Source organism: Ruditapes philippinarum, unplaced genomic scaffold, assembly GCF_026571515.1.
Source record: "Ruditapes philippinarum isolate M1 unplaced genomic scaffold, ASM2657151v2 ctg3982_1_1_1_1, whole genome shotgun sequence".
NCBI classification, from domain to species: Eukaryota; Metazoa; Mollusca; class Bivalvia; order Venerida; family Veneridae; genus Ruditapes; species Ruditapes philippinarum.
The window spans coordinates 62,860-78,507 of NW_026861093.1; the positions used below are offsets into that span (position 1 = coordinate 62,860).

At 33.0% G+C, this 15,648-nt stretch overlaps 1 protein-coding gene across 1 annotated transcript in view; it reads left to right on the top strand.

Annotated features, from left to right (window-relative positions):
* The window catches only part of LOC132714496 (nucleoprotein TPR-like), a 94,918-nt gene that overhangs the window by 18,119 nt on the left and 61,151 nt on the right, over nucleotides 1-15,648 (top strand). Inside the window, exons 18-32 of the mRNA XM_060697390.1 lie at nucleotides 1,335-1,400; nucleotides 2,132-2,301; nucleotides 2,701-2,779; nucleotides 3,418-3,561; nucleotides 4,682-4,855; nucleotides 5,714-5,854; nucleotides 8,578-8,688; nucleotides 9,269-9,335; nucleotides 9,699-9,862; nucleotides 11,446-11,500; nucleotides 12,001-12,098; nucleotides 12,927-13,214; nucleotides 13,861-13,971; nucleotides 14,376-14,497; nucleotides 15,229-15,376. Of these exons, the coding sequence (XP_060553373.1) occupies nucleotides 1,335-1,400; nucleotides 2,132-2,301; nucleotides 2,701-2,779; nucleotides 3,418-3,561; nucleotides 4,682-4,855; nucleotides 5,714-5,854; nucleotides 8,578-8,688; nucleotides 9,269-9,335; nucleotides 9,699-9,862; nucleotides 11,446-11,500; nucleotides 12,001-12,098; nucleotides 12,927-13,214; nucleotides 13,861-13,971; nucleotides 14,376-14,497; nucleotides 15,229-15,376 (1,938 nt within the window). The remainder of the gene's footprint in view (nucleotides 1-1,334; nucleotides 1,401-2,131; nucleotides 2,302-2,700; nucleotides 2,780-3,417; nucleotides 3,562-4,681; nucleotides 4,856-5,713; nucleotides 5,855-8,577; nucleotides 8,689-9,268; nucleotides 9,336-9,698; nucleotides 9,863-11,445; nucleotides 11,501-12,000; nucleotides 12,099-12,926; nucleotides 13,215-13,860; nucleotides 13,972-14,375; nucleotides 14,498-15,228; nucleotides 15,377-15,648) is intronic.

The following is a 15,648-nucleotide window of genomic DNA, read 5'->3' on the forward strand; positions in this document are numbered from 1 at the left end:
GCATTACTAGATATAGTACATACATACAGTTTTTTATTTAGATTACAAGAATATATCATAAAGATATTCATACAGTCAAGACTTTCTTGGTAAAAGTATATGTAATTTTTAGCTCGACTTTTCTATGAAAAGGGGAGCTATCCTACTCGCCCCGGCGTCGGCGTCGGCGTCGGCGTTGGCGTCGGCGTTGGCGTCACACCTTGGTTAAGTTTTTCGTACCACCCCACTTTATTTCAGAAGTATTACAAGTATGGCTTTGAAACTTACCATACTTGTTCACCATCATAACCTCCATCTACAGACAAGAGTACATAACTCTGTCAAGGTTTTTGACAGAATTATGGCCCTTTTTTGACTTAGAAAGTGTATTGAGCTTGGTTTAAGTTTTTTGTACCACCTCACTTTATTTCAAAACCATTGGAGGTATTGCTTTGAAACTGACCATACTTGTTTACCATCACGACCTTCATCAACAGACAAGAGGACATAACTCTGTCAAGGTTTTTGACAGAATTATGCCCCTTTTTGACTTAGAAAATACATTGAATATGGGTAAAATCCACTTATTGCCTTAACCCTTTGAGATATTGCTTTGAAACTTTTAATGCTATTTCACATCATTACCCCCATCTGTACGCAAGAGAAGGTAACTCTGTCAAGGATTTGTTTTTAAAAATTAAGGCCTTTTATCGACTTAGAATCTTGGTTAAGTTTTTAGTACCAGTCCACTTTTTGACTGAACTGTTTGAGATATTAATTTGAAAGTTGGAATACTTGTTTACAATCATGATTCCCAAACATGTCCAGGAGAAGGTAATTCTGTCAAAGATTTTATTTGAATTATGGCCCTTAACTGTCAATGTTTTGTATTATAGGCAAGCACTAAAAAACTTAAAAAATCTAAAAAAATTCATTCCTATCCACTTGTTCACTTTACCATAAATTATGTCATATAAACATTGCTGTAATATTCAAGGGTATCAAACAACTAGTTCACTTTAAAAATACAGAGATTCTTGTATTGCCTTTTACTGCAAAAACTTTTTTTATTGGCAAGCAATAAAAAAGTCGAGCGCGCTGTCTTACGGACAGCTCTTGTTATGCTGTCCTATAGTAAAAAATAACTTGTTCCAAAGACTGCTGCATATTCTGTTATTAAATAATATAGATAAAAAATGATTAAGGGTGCATTTAGTTTCTTTGATTTTCCAAGTAAAGCTGCTGAAATATTGTCATATAACCTTTACAGTGTTGAGATGATAATGAGTACAACACAAACAAAATAAGAATAAAATATATTCACATATTGCAATGTATGTATTATTTGTTTCCAGGTGGAATCTATTGTGCGACAGAGAGATATGTATAGAATACTTCTTCAGCAAGCCAATGCTTCCCCTGTAAGTATAGCCACTGTACCTTTAAAAGATTTGTGATTGTCATATGGGTGGTTATTTTAAAATAAGTGTTGATATGTGAATAGGGGATTTTTCTGTATAAACAAAGAAGGCAAGAAGCATACGTAATTTCAAGACAGTGAACTTTCTGTTATTACCTCCTCTGTATAATACACATTTTGTATTGGAAAAAGGACTTCAGCCTTTGTGATTATATTTTTGTGTATCTCACATCATATTGTACAATATTATACAACAATGCACTCACAAACAAGATCTTTTGTCCTTATTTTTATCATTAATTTATATGCAGATTGCATCCAAATGCAAAAGCTCTTAGATTTTACCTAAAGCTATATTGGTGTGTCTGTTATTAAAAATGTAAATAATCCAGGAAAAAAGCATGACACAAAACATCTCCCAGAAACCTAAAAAATTAGTTACTAATAATGTTTACCAGTTTTATCAGTATTCAGAAAATAAAAATACAAAGCCTTTTAGGGAAGTGGTTTCCATTTGCTGCCTGCACAATTATTAATATGCCTTAAAATAATTCAAACAAAGGCCAAGTATATATTTTATATTCTTAAGTTGACAAGTAAATACTGAAACATCTGTTAAATTTTCATGAAATATTTTTTTGTTTGTTTCCTTATTAAGCATTATCAAATATCAATCAGTCTTACTGAATTCTGTCTAGATTTTACAAGCAATTGTCAATATTTAACTTGCAGACACCAGATATGAGTTTGTCACGCCCTGGAGAAATGAAGAGTCCCGTTAAATTACAAAAAAGTCCCGGTCCAGACGCTATGGAGAAGAAGTTGGATGAAGCCAATAAAGCATTGAAACAACATCAGATGGAGTTTATGTCATACAAAAAAGACAAAATGGAAAATGATAAGTATGAATGCTATAATGTTTTTAATATTTTTCTAATTTTTATGACTCAACTATTTTAAGAAAAGGTAATCATCAAAACAATGCAGTTGACGTAGCGTTGGGTTAACGCTCCAAATGCAAATTTCTCATTAGAAATTGAAAGTCTTCGACTGAGATCCCTGGTAAATCTTTTAAGTCATAATTAGTTGGTCAGTGACCAAAACCATTTACCTCTATCTTATAAATCTAGCATGTAGTTTTATACATGTATATGTTTTCATGCTGTGAACATGGAAAATTCCACATGAAGCATGGATTTTCATCTTAATTTTCCCATTATGAAAAATATAAAATTCTTTGTAGATGTTGTTTTGTTTGTTTTGCTTTTATATTATCCTGTCAAAATTATTATTTTTTTCAGGATTATGAAAGAGCAGGTAGATAAGTTAAGACAGGAAGCCACAGATCTACGTCTGCAGAACGCTAAACTTTCATCACAGGTATGTAAATATATAATCTTTATTAAAGTCTCATCATACATAACATTTCAATTACAAATTATAAAACTTAATATCATAAAGATGCCTATACGGTCATTCTGATCAGAATTATAAGAGATTACAATCATTTTAAAAGGGAGATAACTCCTTGCCCCATACTGCAAGTACTTCGAATATCAATGAAGAGTTACCTTTCTTTTCTAATCTTATCACAATATGTGTAATTGTTTTTGAAACCCTTAAAAATTAAAATGGATATTTCCAAATTCAATTTTAGGCAAGTCCTATTGTACATATTTAGCATTGTAAGTGTTATAGCGGAATTGCAAACTTTGTTTTTTATCCTTTACTCCTTCCATGCACTGTTGTTGATGTGTGTCTGTCTGTGAGTCAATTGCTAACATCATGCTTTAGTTTACATAAACCTTAGATTTGAATATCACTTTCTTGTACCTTTTATTTAAATCTCCATGGTGTTTGTTTCCAGCTTGTAAATTTCAAGCTTAATGTAAGTCTTGATCTCAAACAAGTTTTTTGATACATTCTATATAATAAAGGATGTGGCATCAGTAAAGCTTTTGAAACAGCCTGTATAAAGTTTATTGTATGGAGACGATAACATATTTATTGTTTTCTAGCTGGAATTTGCTGCAGAGAGGAATAAAGCTGCCGTGAGTAATACCGAGGGTTACAAGAAAGAGATAGCCGTGTTGAGAGACAAGCTTCAGAAATATACAGCCTCCGTTGCTAAACACGAACAGACCAGTAACTCACTTAGACAGGTACATATTTAACTTCCTGTGGGTGCTGGAGTCAATTTAGGAAATAGATATCAATTCTGAGTGCATTGTTGTAGAATAGTGCACAGTTCAAGTTCATATGTGAAGGAATTAAATCAGGAATGCAAAAAAAAATTAATATCTATTTTCATTCTAACATGCTTATATAAAAAAAAAATTTGATAGAAATATGTTGAACTACATTGAGGTAGAAATAATTTTACTGACATCATTTTGTTTATTGACGTCATATCTGACATCATACTACGTCAGTATGTGTAATAATGTAGTTGATTGCCCTATCTGTTTGATAGGGGAATATTGTGTGGCATGTTTAAATATACAAATGAAGCAGTGGTAAGGTTGACTTTGATCTAGCAGTAACTTGATATCTACACAAGAAGGCAATAGTATTGGCCAACATGCAATATTAATTTTGAGTAAGGTGACTTTATGTTGCTTGTTTTTGCAATTTCCAAAAAAAAATCGTAATGTATAATGAAATAGATTTTAGCAATTTTGAAAATGAAATTTATTTGGCCAAAATTTGTTTGTTCTTTTGAAAATGAATTTGATTATTATATGATTATTGTATTTGACTAATATATATTTTATATATAATTTTTAATAATATTATATTTAACAGACATAATATGTTTAATTACATACTTTTGAGATTGGCTTTCATACTTACAATGAAAGACCCTTATTTTTAGATTGACACATATTTGATCATAGGTAATATAAATACCAAATAACCTGTTGAAACCAAAATTAATCAGCTTTTGCTACTAATATAGAGACAAGACAGCCTGAATGTCTGTGCAGTCTGACCAGGCTCTATACTGTTTTCATTATGAATATTATCTCCCCTGAAGAACATAGTTCAGCCCTATCTACAAAATGTTTTTTGCTAAGACTATCATAGTTTCCAACATGCAATATAGATTCATGCACTTGGACAAGATAGTATTTAAATATTGAAATCCCTTAAACTTGAACGGAAGTGTTAAAAGATTTCAGGCAGTGCAAGTTCATTACATAAATTCATTCGGTTATGGATTAAAGGATCTTGTTAACCATCTATGATCTAATGTGGTTTAATAATATTATGTTTGAGTAGGAGCTGATGGCGGCCCAGGAGCAGATAGCGAAGGCCGAGGCTCGTGTTGAAAATCTCCGAGCGGAGAAGGACCTGATCAGATCCTCAGAACAGAGAGTGATGATTGAGCTTGAGTGTATACGTAGAGAGAGACAGACACAGACCATGTTGATGGCTAATCTACAAGCAATACAGGTATGTTGTTTAAATATCTTACCATGGAAATCTAATACTGTAGATTTACAGTAAGTCAAAGTATGGACCATGTAAGAACTACATCAAGTTGAAAAATTTGTCTAATGAAAATTCAATTTGTCTAATGAAAATTCAACTTGTACATAGGTTGTTGTTATGAATATATATAGGAAAAAATCAGGACTATTTAATCTTACTTTAACACATCCAGCAAAATGACTGATTGAAATTCCACACATTGAAGTTGTAATGTACTTTGTTTTTAAAAACTGACATGAAATTAAAGATTTAGAACTGATTTTAGTTTATTCATATAAAAGATTTTGTTTTTGTCCATAATTAAAATGTTTGTTTTATTCATTATGTGCTAAATTTAAATATCTTTAATCAGAGTGTCATTTGGGCTGTTTTACCGTCAATACCAGTGGAAAGTTGTCAGTATTATATTTAAAGGCACATTATGCCTCAGAATCAAATAAATATTTTACTTCAAAAAGGACAACCTTGAGCTTTATGTTTTCAATATTGTTTTAGAGCATGTTAGACACTTGTTACATGAAGAAAGTAGCGCTAAATGTGAAATCATTTGTCATGAAAGTAACAAAATGTAAACAAAGTAGTATATTGACTTCCCATACAAAATCACTTTGAATGTACTAATTGCCAAAAAAAAAAAAAAAATCAACCAAACAAAAAGATGGTTTAGGTAATTGGCAAATCAGTAACTTTTTGAAAACTGTCAAAGTACACCAAATATAGAAAACTATAGAAAAATAGAAATAAAAAACATTTCTAGGGCGTAATGGGCCCTTAAATGATAAATGAATTAGAAGAGTACTAATATATTTCTTATTGCAGAATAATTTAGAGAGAAATGAAAAGGAAACAAAGAATACTTTAGGAAAACAAATCGAGACATTAGATCGTGAGAAAACATTTTTAAAGAAGAGATTAGAAACAGAGGACAGACAACATTCAGCAATGACCAAACATTGGGAGGTTAGTGTTACAATAATACATGTTATCCGGAACTCGGCAAATGTGGGTTTTCGGTGCTAATCCCCCGGTACAAACAAACTTACCGTTATAGCTTCACAGTGCACTTTAGGTCACAATAGATTAGTCAACCTGTTGGGCTTAATTTAAAAGCTGTAACCGTAAAAGTTAGTTTGTACCCCCAGATTAGCTAGGGAAAAACCCAAATATTCTTAATTCCGGAGTAAGTCTATTACTGGAAGAGAGAGATACATCCCTTTATCTTATTAGAAGCCTCTTCCCAATCAAAGTTTTCTTTAACATTATGCAGTTTTTAGCTCACCTGTCACAAAGTGACAGGGTGAGCTTTTGTGATCGCTTTTCGTCCGGCGTCCGTCCGTCGTCCGTCCGTCGTCCGTCCGTCGTCCGTAAACTTTTACTTTAAATGACATCTCCTCATAAACCACTAGGCCAATTTCATCCAAACTTCACAGGAATGTTCCTTTGGTGGTCACCTTTAAAAATTGTTCAAAGAATTTAATTCCATGCAAAACTCTGGTTGCCATGGCAACCGAAAGAAAAAACTTTAAATATCTTCTTTTAAAAAACCATAAGAGCTAGAGCTTAGATATTTGGCATGAAACATCATCTAGTGAGTGTCTACCAAGTTTGTTCAAATAAAAGCCCTGGGGTCAAAATTGGCCCCGCCCCGGGGGGTCATTGATTTTCCCTATATGCATATAGTAAAAACTTAAAAAATCTTCTTTTAAAGAACCCAAAGAGCTAGAGCTAAGATATTTAGCATGAAACATGTTCTAATTGGTGTCTACCAAGTTTGTTCAAATAAAAGCCCTGGGGTCAAAATTGGCCCCGCCCCGGGGGTCATTGATTTTCCCTATATGCATATAGTAAAAACTTAAAAAACCTTCTTTTAAAGAACTCAAAGAGCTAGAGCTTAGATATTTGGCATGAAAGATCTTTTAGTGAGTGTCTACCAAGTTTGTTCAAATAAAAGCCCTTTGGTCAAAATTGGCCCCGCCCCGGGGGTCATTGATTTTCCCTATATGCATATAGTAAAAACTTAAAAAATCTTCTTTTAAAGAACCCAAAGAGCTAGAGCTAAGATATTTAGCATGAAACATGTTCTAATGGGTGTCTACCAAGTTTGTTCAAATAAAAGCCTTGGGGTGAAAATTGGCCCCGCCCCGGGGGTCATTGATTTTCCCTATATGCTTATAGTAAAAACTTAAAAATCTTCTTTTAAAGGACTCAAACAGCTAGAGCTTAGATATTTGGTATGAAACATCTTCTAGTGTGTGTCTACCAAGTTTGTTCAAATAAAAGCCCTGGGGTCAAAATTGGCCCCGCCCCGGGGGGTCATTGATTTTCCCTATATGCATTTAGTAAAAACTTGAAAAATCTTCTTTTAAAGAACCCAAAGAGCTAGAGCTAAGATATTTAGCATGAAACATCTTCTAATGGGTGTCTACCAAGTTTGTTCAAATAAAAGCCCTGGGGTGAAAATTGGCCCCGCCCCGGGGGGTCATTGATTTTCCCTATATGCATATAGTAAAAACTTAAAAAATCTTCTTTTAAAGAACTCAAAGAGCTATGGATAAGATATTGAGCATCAAACATGTTCTAATAGGTGTCTACCAAGTTTGTTCAAATACAAGCCCAGGGGTGAAAATTGGCCCCGCCCCGGGGGTCATTGATTTTCTTTATATGTGTTCAGCAAAAACTTTAAATCTTCTTTGAAAAAAACCAAATAGCTAGAGTTTAGATATTAAGCATGAAACATCTTCTAGTAAGTGTCTACAAAGTTTGTTCAAATAAAAGCCCTGGGGTCAAAACTGGCCCGGCCCCAGGGGTGTCATTGTTTTTAACTATATGTGGATAGTAAAAACTAAAAAAAATCTTCTTTTAAAAAGCCCAATGAGCTAGAACTTAAATGTTTAGCATGAAACATCTTCTTATGGGTGTCTACCAAGTTTGTGCAAATAAAAGCCCTTGGGTTAAATTGGCTCTGCAACGTTGGGGGAGTGGGGGTTGGGGGGGGGGGGGCCTATATACAGGTGAGCGACCTCAGGGCCATCATGGCCCTCTTGTTCCTAAATTCTAAACTTACACCAGATTTTACTTCCCGAATTAGCAATTTTCAGGAGAGATTTCAGTGAAACTTCACAGGATTGATTGTCACCATGCCTAGTTGTGCATAGTAAGTTGATCTTCTGCTTGAATTTTTTGACACAATGTCAAAGCTTCCTTTCGAGCGCATAAGTCACTTTTCAGTAACAGCTCTTGGTTTTTTCTCACATTGAAGTGCAATTAAAACTGCTGAGGTCCAACGGCCTAAAAATCTAAAATTTAAAATCTTACAAATATCAAGTGGAGAACTTAAAATGGAAAACTCTGCAAAATTGTAATAATTATAATAATAATTATTATGAAAGAATATTAAATTGAAAATTGATTTTAGTGTAAATTATTAGCCAGAGCTGAGTTGCAACCCATTTCATTTTGGGGTAGTTTTGATTATTCTGGAAAAATAGGATGCAGGAAGGACCCAAAAATGTGCACACAAGTTATTGGTCCAGACCTTCAATATTTTGTCCAAAAATTTCGGAAAACTATTTCCAGGACTTCCAGACTTCAGTGGAGTCCCTTTAACTTACTTACTGCTAAAATATGTTTACAAGAAAATTTTTATGTTTCCATTAATCACTTGATGACAATTTTATTTGTAGCGACAAGTACAGGAGTTGAGAGGTCAGTTAGAACAAGAATTAAAAAGTCATCAGAATACAAAGAATCAGATAGAACCCAAAGAAAAAGAATTAAAGGAAACAAGAGAAAAGGTATTTCTTAAAATTCAAGATATAACCAGAACATGTGTTAAAATAGGCATGAAAACCAGAAAACAAACAATGCAGATTATATGAGTGATAACTTTTATCATCATGGCCCCTTTAAAACTTATGATTACATTTACATATTAGTCTTTGAAATATGTATCACAGTTCAGAACTGTTAACAATTTATGGAGAAAAGATATGTAAGTGACAGGATAACGCAGTCAGTGGAGCTACAGAACGGTATTCCAAGGGTCCTGGGTTCGTGTCCCTGTCAAGATGCACATTCTCAACTTGTGATATTTTGTGCCTAACATAGATCCATCACTAATTAGAGCTAGTTTAATTCATATTTCCATGAGAAATTTTAAGATGAACTTCAAAATAGAGGCAGTGTATGTCACCGTTCAGAACTATTCAATATTTAGGATGTGTAAGCAGCCGGATGGCTCATTCAGAAGAGCCACATAGCAGTATTCCAAGGCTCCCAGATTCTAGTCCCGGTCAAGGTGCACCTTTTTCGCACCCTGTGACATATGTTTGAAAAGATTGAATGCTGGTATATCATGTGATCATTGAATTTCAGATTAAAATGATCTCAACAAAGCTGGCTGATGCTGAAACTAGACTGGAAACTCTAACATCTGGCACAGGTAAATAAATATGGTCTATCTAAATAATGTGGAATATGTTTACTAAAATAGAAAAAAAAATCTGGGGGATGAGGGATGTCATACACATGAAGATGTGACCTCTGTCCATCATGCTGCCCATCTGTAGACTGACCAAACAGTGGAATGTTGGAGCATCTGTATGAACACATTTCTAATTTCAAGTATGAATTTCAAAAAAAAAATAATAATACTGTACTTCATAGCACTTTTTACTCAGAGCTTAGAATGTTATGCCAATGAGATTTTCTATGTACACAAAATAGTACAGGAATGATTATTCTAACAATATAAAAATGTACACAAGCCTTGGATAAATAACTTATCTATTTTTGAAATTTTAAGGTGGGGATAAGGGTGATGAATTGAAGGAATTGAGAGTTAATCTTGAGCAATCTCGTGCAGAGGTCACAAGTCTACAGACCCAGTTACAGAAGGCCAAACAGCACACTGAACAATACAAAACAATGGCGGAAAGTTTACAACAAACTATAGACCAACAGAATCAGGTAAACAGTTTACATTGATGTTTTTCATTGACATATATGTTTATTTTCTTTAACTAGAATTATTTTATGCCTCGAAGGATCATCCAAGTAGTTTTCTGATTGATTTATTGATTATCAATGATTCATTGATTGATTATTATTTGTTTCCAAATTAATTATCATTATTTCTTGCATATTGGGTAAGATTTTCAAAAATGTTTACACCTGTATGTCGCATGCTTTTAAATAACGTTTAGAGCACCCTTTAGGAATGAATACTTTGCTTTAGATGATACAGTTTTACAGTTATGAGTGAAGATGTAAATTTATACCGTGTTGTAAGAAAGAAGTGCTAGATAGATATATAATTTTTACATAATTTCTTATCTGACTCTCTTTAACTGTTTAGCAAAGACCCGGTAGAGACTTGCTATCCCCAGTTAACAGTTAGACTTCAGTCTAGATATTCTTGTCTATAACATGGCAGCTGGTGCAGGATTCATATCCAAGATATTAGTGTAAAGCTTGCAATAGCCTCAATTTGTGAGAAATTCTTGTACAGTCGAACTTCGTTCGCTCGAACTCGGAGGGCCTGTGCAAATTTGTTCAAGAGATCGGTAGTTCGAGCCAAGCGAGGTTGAACTCGTATCACGTTGATCATATGCCTAAAGGTTTTCCTAGCTTACATCCGTCGAATGATAAATACGTCAATATTATTGTTTGTTAGTACATCTGTTCGTCAAATATTTCATATTCAGAATTATTATCCCAGTGTTTTAATTAAGTATTAACGGTACGCTGTGTTAATCTATGTTCATGCATATTGTAATTGGTTGAGTTCGATTGGGCAATCACACCAAACTTGTTGAACAATGTTCAAAATATATTTACATGTTTATAATGGGATGAATTTAATTTTAAATAATAAATTAATGAAATATGTATTTAAAACATTTACAGCAGCATCTATTTGTAGTCATTTACTAAAATAAACACACGTACAAGTATCATTCTATAAATAGATAACACTGTTAACGATTCACTTTACATGAACCACGGTTGTAATTAAAGCCGTCCGGGTAAACGTCATTCTTTATTGGCATGCATATTTCACTTATTACACAAGTTATTTTCTTTTTATCGTTACCATAAATGGCAAATCAACAACATTATCATAACAAACAAATCGGTTACAACACCTCTTATTTTGTATCAATTAACCTTAATTACCTTTGTCACGATCACGAGGTGTTTTAAACATGTGTCGCCGACTGTCATTTATTTAGTACATACCCACTTGTCTTTTTGTGTTCGACCGAAAAGGTGTGATTTTCACTATATTTCTGCCAAAGGGACCAGAGATCAGGTTCCAGAGTTCGAGCGATCGGTGTTCGAGCGATCCGAGGTAGAACAATATATATTATATAGGAATTTTGCCGGGACTGGGCGATGAGTTCGAGCGAAGGGAGGTATTCGAGCGATCCGAGTTCGAGCGAACGAAGTTTAATTGTACTTAAATAAAATTGTCTACTATATAACAACGTATGTGACATCCTATATATATTTGCCAAAAAGCAATATTTGCCCGTATTCTATATTTACAGACTAGTGAACAATTTAAGACTACATTAGAAGAAAGGCTACGAGAAGTAGAAGAAGGTATGATTCCTTTTTCTTGTTATTTTTGGAGCATGACCCTTACAATTGAGGTTTAGATTTTTTTTGCAATGTTCTGTTCATTATTCAGAAAAATATAAGAATATTATTCTAAATGACATAATTTTGAGCATGTAGGTTTATTTTAGACAAATGCTTTCTTTTTTAGTTTGTTTACCCAGTGTTTCCATGAAAACATAAATATTATTTTTTGTTAAATTTATAATTGAGGATAGGATAAAAGAGCTTGTACTGGTATCAATAGTTGATGTATAAAACTTTAGTGTCAAGGGATTTTAACAAGAATTTCAATATATCAGTATATTGGGCAAAAAAAAAATGAAGGTTGAATGTGAACTATAATCAGAACAGAAGAAATTTCACTTTACACTCTTCTATATAACTATACACTAAACAATAACTCTAAGTTCCATTCAAAATGAAGAAGTGCAGAAAAGTGTTAATGATATTTAGTGACAAAAGCATCGTGGATCTTATTTCAGAACGTCGTCATCTGTCATCACAAATTGATAGTCTCGAAGCAGAGAGACAAGACCTACTGAATGAGAACATGAGAATTACAGAGGAGAGCCAAAAATTGGTAAGTTTTATCATGTTTTGTTTGTTTGGTTTTTACACAATTTAGGTAAGGTCATATGGCAGCGAAACATGAATGATGATTTTTGGCATACCTTGGATGTTACAAACTCAAGGCAACACCAGGAGTCAAAACCACCTCAGCTGCTGGAGCTAGAAGATGCATAGACTCTAGTATTAATTCGAGGCCATTTAGTTACCTCATACGATCATGCAGGTGCCTCAACCCATAAAGGCAACCCCTCAGCCACAAGGTGGGGTTAACTTTTTGTATAACCATGAACATATCATGTTGTGTTAACTAATGGCAAATTGTATAACCAGAAAATGTGTACATTTCATTGCTCTTCAGAAATTAAAGAACAAATATTGACCCATTTAAATGGTGAAGCTTATCTTATGTTTAATAAGATTATTTTTTTTCAGAATAATTTCAATAATAATGCTGTCTTAAGAAATATCTTATGTCATTGACGGGAAAAGAAATACATTGCATAAGGGAAACTTTTGACTTCCTTAATATAATTAATATGGTGAGAAGGATTCCAAATAATGGTAATATGGTATCTATATTGTAATGTTCATGAGAAATACAAAAGGATTTATCTTCTAAATTTCCCCCCTTTCTTTCCTCTAAACAAAATTTGCCCTGGCCAAAGGGTTTTCTACACCTCCAGTAAATACTTAAAAGGTGAACATATCATTCATTGTTCTTTTTTATTAATTTTATACATGTTTCAAGTTTATTGCCTTGTTAGTATACTGGCATTGAGGTTAAAAAGTTCTAAATATAGCCTTTCATCTTAGATCTTGTTAACTTAACTTCTTGCAGAATGCAGACTTGCTTAAGAAGCTTGCTGAAGTTGAGAACGAACTTCATGCAGTGACCGACAGACGGGAAACAGCCATAGCTCTGGAGATGTCGGCTAAACAAGAGTGCGAGAACCAGACAAAACTTGCAGCAGACGCTCAAGACAAGTACGAGCGTGAACTGATGTTACATGCCGCAGATGTCGAGGCTCTTAGTGCAGCTAAGAAACAACTGGAAGGATTTAATGAAAAACTGCGAGAGAAAGATGAACAGGCTAAAATCGCAGAAGCTCAATTGAAAGAGTTTAAGGTAAAGCTGGAGAAGGTCAATAAAGCAGCACCCTTCCAAATTCATGCTTATTTTCATGAAAAACTTTAAAGATGTATTCAGAAGTAAAATATTGTCAAGTGAACAAAGGAAGTAATTTACACATTGCAAATTGCTTTTTAAATCTATGTTAATTACCAAAAAAAAAGGTCAAAATATGCAAAATTACTGCGTCAGTAGAAATATGGTGATAAACATTGGAAAAATAGTCATTGGCTGTATATAACATGTGTTTTATTTATTGCATTGTGAATATTTTTACTTTTCTTAAAATCTATGAACATTTTTGTCAATCTTAGAACATTTTCTCAAGGATGACTTTTTAAAAAAAAAAATATTTTTGCTCATCTGGAGGCATGTGTATAGCTTTAAAGAAATTCATTCAGTTAGAGCTTGAGACTTAAGGTTTAATTCTTGTTATAAATTTAATATACAGTAAAACTCTGAAAACCAGACCCTCTGAAAACTGGAATCCTCTGAAAACTGGACTGTTTTAAAATTCGCATATATTTTCCTACTAAATTCATTGAAAGTTATCCTCTAAATACTTGAACATCTGAATTCCAAAAAATTGGCCAATCTCCCATAGCTACTACTCTAGATAAAATAAGTTTTATATTTTTGTCAGACATCATCAGAAGAGAGGGAGAAGATGTTGAAGGAGGAGAGAGACAAAATGGCTGCCAGGGTGAAGGATTTGGTGCAGGAAACACAGGCCCTTCATCAACAAATGAACAAGGTCATTTTATCATAATATTGCCTTTTTTTGCTATACATAGTATTAAATGAAGGATATGCTTGAATTGTAAATTTATTTTTCAAAATTACTATGTTCTGATGTTAAAGTGACATTATGCTCATTCATGAGTAAATGTTGACTGTGAAGGTGATATTCTAAACAAATTTTATATTTTGTCACTTTTTTTGTTTAAATATTTTAAAAAATGAGTGAAAAAATGAGCATAATGTCAGTTAAAGAATTTGGGAGTGACATAACAGAAATCCTTAGGGAAAATCTCATTATCTTAAAAAGCATTGGTAAGGTAAAATAATTACGAATTTTATCATGGGATAATTTTTATTGATTTTATTTTTGTTTTAATTTTCCTCATTATGTAACCAGGATACTATTTTCATTTTTAGTTGAGTAACCAGGTGGTTTCAGTTCAGGAGAGAGCGGCTGCCACACCCAGGAAGTATGGAGGGGCAACTCAAGCCCAGGATGATAGCTCAAAATCCTCGGAACAACTTCTTGAAGTTGTAAGGTATGGGAGATAATCCAGTCTTGTCTTGCGGATAATTATTTCTATCCCTAGTTTGTTATAAATTTTGGAATAGAGTTCCCCTTGTATCAAACTGTTAATAAAGTGTATAATTCTTGCTTCATAAAAGATTCATGCATACTACATGTGTATTAAATATTCACAGAAATGCTTATTATTTTCTTTCTATTATATAAAAAATCATTTTTTCACCAGGTCTGCCATTGGAAAAAAATACTTTTACTTAAAACATTTAATTCTGCTCACTGAAAAAAAAGTTTTTGTATTTATTTGTAATTTGGAAAATCAAAATGATAATTTGAAGGAATAAGATAGAAAATGATAATATGAAGGAAGTAGATAGAAAATGATAATTTGAAGGAATTAGATGGAAATGATAATTTGAAGGATTAGAAAGAAATTGATAATTTGAAGGAATAAAATAGAAAATGATAATTTGAAAGAATAAGGAATTAAATGTTAATTTGAAGGAATTAGATAGAAAATGATAATTTGAAGACATTTGGTACAAATGATAATTTGAAGGAATTAGGTAGACAATGATAATTTGAAAGAATTAGATAGAAAATGATAATTTGAAGGAATTAGGTAGACAATGATAATTTGAAAGAATTAGATAGAAAATGATAATTTGAAGGAATTAGATAGAAAATGATAATTTGAAAGAATAAGGAAGACAAATAACTGTTGTGTTATTATTGTCTGGTTCACAGATATTTAAGAAAGGAAAAGGATATAGCCGAGGGCAAGTTAGATGTTGTAGAGACAGAGTGTTCCAGACTGAAACAACGATGTGACAATCTAGAGAAACAGCTCGAATCTGTGAACACTCAGTTGTCAGAGGAGAGGGAACAGAGACAGGTAATCTTATGCTATAGCTGTTAAAGTGACTCGGTCTCTGGGAATCATTTCTAGAGTAAAGTTTCTATTTGCCATACAGAATTTCATTTTTTGCGCTAATATACTTTGAAAGTTGCCATTTTACTTTAAGATTGTCAAACCAAACCATCTATAAACAGCACTATGTTAATGCCCCCATATAGACTTGCCCTTGTCTATCTCTACGACTGAAAATAAATAGGGGGGGGGGCATCAAACTGTAAATAGAAGAAATAAAAAAATAGAGTTTGTTA